A 7,464-nucleotide genomic window follows, 5' to 3' on the forward strand; every position below is an offset into this window, starting at 1 on the left:
CTAAATTGATTTTCATTTGGATTGATTATTGCAAAAAAAAAAAATTGATTAGGATGAGAACGGAATGGAAGATCTTAGACATGAAATTTGGATATTGGAGCCTATAAAATGTTTGTCAAAATGCATGTTGGAAGGAATTATTGATTGGGTACTTTCTAAAATTTCATTAAAAAAATTCCTTTGGAAACATAACTAGTTTGGATACTATTATCTTGTGAATTGAGTTTAGCTAAACCTTCTAGTACTAAGGATGACATAATGTTGATGTGGGTTTGAGTCCTGATTAAGTTTGATTTAGTTATTGGCTACCATATTAATATTATAAAATTTTTGAAAGTGAATTTAAAGAGGAAGATGTTAGTATTTGTTTGAGGATTAATGCCCATAAGGTGTTTGATAAAATACCCTTTAGAACAATTTTGCTTGAAATTAAATTCACTAAAATTTCATTCAATCCTTAAAAGACATAACCAGTTTGACTACTATTATCTTGTCAACTGAGCTTGGCATTAGCTATAAAAATTTAATTGTGAAGATATTGTGCAATCAATTGAGTTCTTTGAAAATAATATACTTTTAGTATTTTGACAAAAAGTTTAATATGAAATTGTATTTTAATTGAGCATTGAGCTATGGCTTTGATGGATTTTTATGTGTGGAGTCCCAATTTTAAAATTTTAAATAATTATATATTTCATATTGAGTTCATTATTGAGTTTATTGAAAGTTTATTTAAAATCTTAATATGATTTTTAGGGTGTTGGGAAAAGGAAAAATACAATCAAAGTTTAGAGGAAAATTTTGCATTTTCAGAATTTCAGGTAAGTGAATAACATCCCAATCAATTTATAAATTAGAAATTTTCTTTATCAAAATATTCTTTTAACAATTTATAGATATTATATATTTCTCTTGCATTAACTCCTTTTTTTAATTAAATTGTTTTACTTCTTAGAGTCATGACTTATACTTTTTGGATTGACGGAAATACTTTTACAAATTTTAGTAGTCTAGTATTTGATAAATCCAACTATAAAAATTAGTGAACAATTTATAAAATATTAATTATGAATTTTGATATTTAGAAAGATTGATGTTTGCATGGTTCATGTGAGTTTGATATTGAGAAGAGAAATTATATTTTGCAAGAGATGGTTTTCTCGCATGTTTGAAAGTGAATTTAAAAGAGACTTTATACAGAACACTAGTTGCTTATGGCAGTTCTATTAGCCCTTAGTGCGCTATGGTACACCTAGCTAACAAGGTGTTTATAGGAGGTGCAAGCCTCATGCGATGGCTAACGCACGTCGAACAGAGGGATGGTTATTTCGTGACTTTGATTGTGTTTGGTTACTTACCCTTGTGGACTGTGTGTTCACATTTATTTCGTGACTTTGGCTGCGTTTGATTACTTATCCTCATAGACTATATGTCTATGTTTGTCTTTGTGGCAACCGTGTTTGATTATTTACCCTCGTGGACTGTGTACCCACGTTTGTTAATGGTTCTAATAAGTCTCAATAATCATAAATTAGATTATTTGGTGATTTTACATCTCATTAATTTTTTTAGTAATCTATGTGTAATTATTTATTTTGTTTATTTGTTTTCTTGAAATTACGTAACAAAAATATTTAATCTGATACTTTAATGGTTCAAAATTCTATTTAAAGTTATATAGAGCCATTTTATTTCAAAGTTTATTAATTTTTAAAAAATTGTCATCTCCAACTTGCATAATTGTTTCAAATTTTCCTTTTATTCATGTTCAATTATTTATTGTTGGGACGTTATTCATTGCAAAAATATTTTTGGTCTTACATGGAAAGGCTCAACTTGTATTTCAACATGTTCATTGTGGCGTTTTATCATTCAAATGGAGTGAAAGAATTACTGTGGCAAGACCCATTTGATGTAATTTGAACCTCGTATTAAATCAGTGGTCTGACCCTAGGTGCTCCACATTGATTATAGGCAAGATCCTCATTTTTATTATAAGATTGAATAATTGTTGGTAAGGAGCGCAATTTCTTTGTTTGTATTATTGTTGTTCTTTGTTGGTGATAAATTTTGGGAAGTCTCATTTTTAGGATACATTCCTTTAAATTTTTTATAGGAAATTTTGAATTTTGGTTGCATGAAAAATATAAAAAATTAATTAATTAATAATAATAAGAATAAAATATCTAACAATTCTGTTTATATATTATGTGTGTTTATTGTTTAAAAATTTAAAATTTCTTTAGTTAAGGCTTATGGAATATAAATTTTGCATGCATATTTTATGTTGGTCACATTTTATATTTTGGGGCGTGACAAAATATGAGAGAGAATATGAAAAATAAAGTGTTAGGTGGTAGACGGATGTGCGTGTTGTGATGGATCTCAGCTACTTCTTGAAAAGAGATCTTGAATGTTTATGTACAGATTTTTGGAATTCATTATTTTTTATATTTTTTTAGTTTTAAACAATGTTACTTTTAATTGAAGTCATTTTCTAGGGTAAGTCTTTAATATAAATTAAGACAATGTCAGTGCACCTAAAATTACTTTCAATAATATCAATATACACAAATTCATTGGAACTAAAGAGAGGCTTTGGAAAAAATTAATAAGATAGAAAAATGTAATTTCAGTAGAGGAATCACAAGTACAATTATAAGAATGTGCCTAGCTAATTCCTACAATTTTCATTTCGTCCAGCAAGGTATCTTGGTTGATGTTTGCGGAAGTTTTTGCTTTTATTTTGATTCTTTTATATTTTAAACTAATTATCAAATACTTATTTATTTATTAAAACAATTATTGCTATATTTATCATTGCCGAACGTTTCTATAATGTTTGTTTTATCCTTTGCTTCTGTAATTCATTGTGGTTTTTATCAAATTTTCCAAAAAAAAAAATTTCTTTCTCCCTTGGGTATTAGTTAGAGCGGTAATTTGGATCGAGCCCAACAGGCTAGCCTGAACCCACCCAAAAAATGTCACGCTAGGCTTGAAAAAATATAATTTTTATGTTCGGGTGTATTTAGGCAAAGCCCGGTCGGGTTTGGCTTGGCCCAAATGCCCAAATAAATGTTTTTTACAAAATATATAAAAAATAATAAATATTAATTAATTATTTTAATTTTAGGTCATTTTATACTAAAATACCATATATTTGAGTCTTATACATAATTTAAAAATCAAAAAATATATTTTATTTTTTTTGAAAATAAAATAATTAATTTTAAAGTAAAAAATTTAATTAAAAATGATTTTAAAAATAAAATTTGGGTAGTTAGGCCATCCAAAGGAATTCACGCTGGGCTTAGCTATTCAAGCTTTTTAAAGAGTCCGTCCTATTTGGGTTCAGGCCTATTCAGGTCAAGATTATTCAGGCTGAGTCGGCTTGCTTGAATTCTTAGCTCTAGTATTAGTACCCTAAACTTTACTATGAAGGTTGTAATTAATCTCATCACCACCAAAAACGGTCATTTTTTTAACATATATAGGACTTTTCTTTTCTTTTTATTTTATTTTTTAAAAGCAGGTGATGAATTATAAAATAGTCAATATATTTTATATTTATTGGTATAGCCTAATGGTTTATGCCTTTCAAGGTGGCTAGTCCAGTAGTTTTATGTTATATACTTTATTTAAAGGTTCAACAAACTGTACTGATGACCTTCATAGTTGTAATTCATCTCATCATCGCAAATAAATAAATAAACAAATAAAAAAATGGTCATCTTTTGACCTTTTCCTTTCCCTTTTTATTATTTTTATTTTATTTTATCAGAGCAAATGATGACTTATAAATGGTCAACATACATGTGCTATAATTCAATAGTCAAGGCCCATTATTGGAGTGGCTAGCCCAATGGCTACATATATCCCTCCCTAGTGTAAGTATTCAACAATTATAGCACAATGTAATGGAAAGAGAGTGGAATCCAAGTTGGCTAATTGGAAAATATCTAGGGTTTCCTATCTCCAACCCAGGAAAACCCACAAAGGTTTAAGTTTATAATATAGGGAGAATCAAATTGAAATCTCACACAAGGTGTTGTTAATCTTCTTAATTTAGTTGTCAATTGATCTTATAGTAATTAATTTTCTTATGTGAGATTTCAATATAATTCTCTCTATAATATAAAGAGTGAAATCCAAGTTGGCTATTGAAACACTAATTGCCTCTCTACTGAGGGGAGAGAAACTCTTATAAAATCAATTTTAACAACTATACCTTTGTCCAATGCAGGTTGCTAAATTATCTCTTAGTGTGTGTAATGCAGCAGAAAAAAGAGATTTTATCTGGCGAAGCAATCACGGTAGTAACAATATCATCCTATTAAATGGGACTGTATCAAGCAGCCAAAAGATTTGGGGGCCTTGGATTCCATAATTTAATCTCCCTCAACAAGGCCTGCAATACAAAGCTTGCTTGGAATCTTATTTCTTATTCAAAAGGTCTTTGGGCTGAGGTATGGCAGCAAAAATATATGTTGCATAATGAACAAAATCTCCCAATAGTTAATAAAGGTGACTCACCTCTATGGCATTTCATTTGTGAGCAAAGGGAGATTGTGGAAAGGGGAACCAGATGGCATATTAGAAATGGTAATTCTGTCAATTTTTTTTGATGATATTTGGCTTCTATAAGGGACGAAAATCAAAGATTTTTGCGCAATGCCATCAACACCCAAAGTAGTAAAGTGGGTGAAGTATGGCACATGGGACTTTCCAAGGCTTGTGGAGGTCATCAATCACATAGTTTTGCGGCATTCAATTGCGACATTGCCACCAACCCAGTACCTGGGGGAGGATTTAATGGCACGGAATTCAAGCTCCATGGGCAAGTAAGTTCACATTAGGGAGTGCATATGAGATGATTGAAAACATTAATAATGCCCAGTATAGCCCAATTTATAATTTGGGAATGGTGGGGGGTGGAAAGGATTAGATTTTTATGTGGATTGCTTTCCATCAACTAGTGTATGGAGGAGTCAATGAGCACAAAGTGGGAAGGAAGATATTTTTCATATGCTTGGAGAATACCATTTTGCAAAACAAATCTAGTGTAAACTTGTTCATCCACATTACCTTTTTGGAATTCTTCTCTACATCATTCATCTTTGAATCTGAAAAGAAAATTGTGCTCCTATTTCTTTGCTACTTTTGGGGAGTAACATTATGGGAGTTATGGAATTGGAGGAACGAATTCACTTTCAAACCAAGCTTCCAAAAACCATTCCCACTTCTATTATTATCAATTCATGGAAACATTTTGTGATGGATTCTGCTTCTAATTCCTGTGATGAAGAACATAGTATCATCAAAAGCTGGTCCCACGTCCAGCACAACGGTATAAATTTAATGTTGATGGGGTAACATCGAGTGTTGATAACAAAGCTATCTATAATGATTTATTAGGTGATGCAAAGGGTGAATGGATAGAACTTGTAATGACCCTTAAAAAAGAATCTCTTAATGTATATTTTATTTAACTTAGTTTTATGATAAGTGAAAAGTAGTAATTTATTAAAACTTATGCTAGTAAATTTTTTTTAAAAGTCCAAATTTCGAATTCTACAAAGAAAAATTTTAATTTTATTTTGTTTTAAATTATGAAAAAATTTTGTGCTGCCCTTTCTTGTAATTTTTTTGCACTCTTTCTTAATTGTTCCATTTTCTCTTTAGATCAGATTTTATTTTTGTGCGAAAAGAAAACAGAACTTGTGTCTCTCATTTTTTTTTTTTTTCCTTTTCCCCATTCACTGACAGTGTGCTCCTCCTATCTTCACCGTCAGATTTCTCTCCTCACAGTCAGACTTCCCTCCTCCCATTAGCCTTCTCTCCTCTTCTCGCTGAAGTTGTGCCGCCGTTGGGAGTTTATTTTTCATTGAATCTATAAGGCCCTCAAATTTATTTTTCCCTTCCTCCATTTTTACTAGTCGCAGCTACAACTACTCTAGTTTGCATATGAATAACAGGGGAATGATAGGCTTGTATATTATCAAATGTTACGTTACATAAGATTTTCCTTAAAAGAGAATTTGAATGTCCAAGTCTAGATTTTTTTAAAATTCATTTTTTTATATTTTTCATCTTTAAACAAACTTAATTTTAATTGAAGGCTTCGTTTAGGGTAAATTTTTAATATAAATTAAGATAATATAAGTGAACCTAAAGTTGTTTTCAATAATACAAACGTAGACAAATTAATTGGGATGAACGAAAAAGCATTGGAAAAAAAAATTGAGATAGAAAAACATAATTTCAATATGGTAATCACAGGTACAATCATTAGAATAAAACATTTAAATATTTATCATATTTTAGTTAAGAGATACTCTTACCAATTGAGATAGAATCCAGCCTTTATCAATTGAGGAAATATGTCTGGGGAAAGAGTTTTTTTCCCTCTAACTTATGAGGCTTTCCTCATTTTGTCTTTTTTCTTGCTCCCCTTGGTTGTCTTGCTGTCTCTTTCATCCTGCTTCACTGACCTTTCCTTTCTGCTTTTTGGGGTTTCCTACGTGTCTTCATGGATTCATTTAAGGATTATAGATTCATGGATCAAAATTATTGTTGTTTTATTCGTTATCTCTTCGCTGAAGTTCATGACTCAATGAGATTTCATCCATCAAAATTTCAGGCTTACATCCCAAGCAGGTTTTGGGAGCTAAGAGACGAAATTTATGTCATTCAGTCTTCTCATAACTGTTTCTCATTATTCTTGAGATGTTTGTTTGATTTAATCTTCATGTGGAATGGTGTTCCATGGGTTTCCAATGGAAGTTTGGTAATTTTACAAAGATGGAAGCACTGCCAGTGATGGGCACAGAAAAGTTCATCAGGGGGCAATATTTAAACTAAACATAAATATTAATACTTTTGAAGAAAATATAAATCTAAATATTAATTAAAGTAATATATAAATAAATTAGTAAAAAGTTTAAAATTATAAATTAATTTCATTTGTATCAAAAATTTATTTTTATAAAAAAAAAATATAAGACTAAACAATACCTTTAAACATGCATACTTGATAATTTTTTTTGGAAAAATTGTAATTTTAACTGAAAGCTAAGGGAAACTTTTGTTATTCTAGTAGGAGCAATTGCTCCCTTCATGTTCAAACCTGGATGGGAGCCATTTCTTCGTCTTCAAGATGTTTCTTTCTCACAGGTTCCTATATGGATTAATTTACATGGTTTACCGACAGAGTTTTATGCAGAATCTTTTGCTACCTTGATTGCCAACTCCTAGGGGACTTTCTTATCCTTTGATGAATCCAGTATTATGAATTCTGTTGGATTGCGGATCCGTGTTTTTTAACATATTTCTCAACAACTAAAATTGCAAGGAGTTCTCACCTTTGCAGATGGGAATGAATATGATTTTACTATGTACTAATCAACATGATTTGTTTTAACTGTCGTGAAGTTGGCCATGTTCATCAGCAGTGTCATCGATCTG

At 30.4% G+C, this 7,464-nt stretch overlaps 1 protein-coding gene across 1 annotated transcript in view; it reads left to right on the plus strand.

The window, feature by feature from the left end:
* LOC129314032 (leucine-rich repeat receptor-like serine/threonine-protein kinase At1g17230) overlaps window positions 1-7,254 on the plus strand; it is a 32,110-nt gene extending 24,856 nt beyond the window's left edge. Inside the window, exons 6-8 of the mRNA XM_054957412.1 lie at window positions 4,646-4,841; window positions 6,641-6,787; window positions 7,174-7,254. Coding sequence (XP_054813387.1) covers window positions 4,646-4,841; window positions 6,641-6,787; window positions 7,174-7,254 — 424 coding nt within the window. The remainder of the gene's footprint in view (window positions 1-4,645; window positions 4,842-6,640; window positions 6,788-7,173) is intronic.
* Window positions 7,255-7,464: the final 210 nt, after the last annotated feature.

Source organism: Prosopis cineraria, unplaced genomic scaffold, assembly GCF_029017545.1.
Source record: "Prosopis cineraria cultivar Desert tree isolate PC_DT_omini unplaced genomic scaffold, ASM2901754v1 PC6, whole genome shotgun sequence".
Lineage (NCBI taxonomy): Eukaryota > Viridiplantae > Streptophyta > Magnoliopsida > Fabales > Fabaceae > Prosopis > Prosopis cineraria.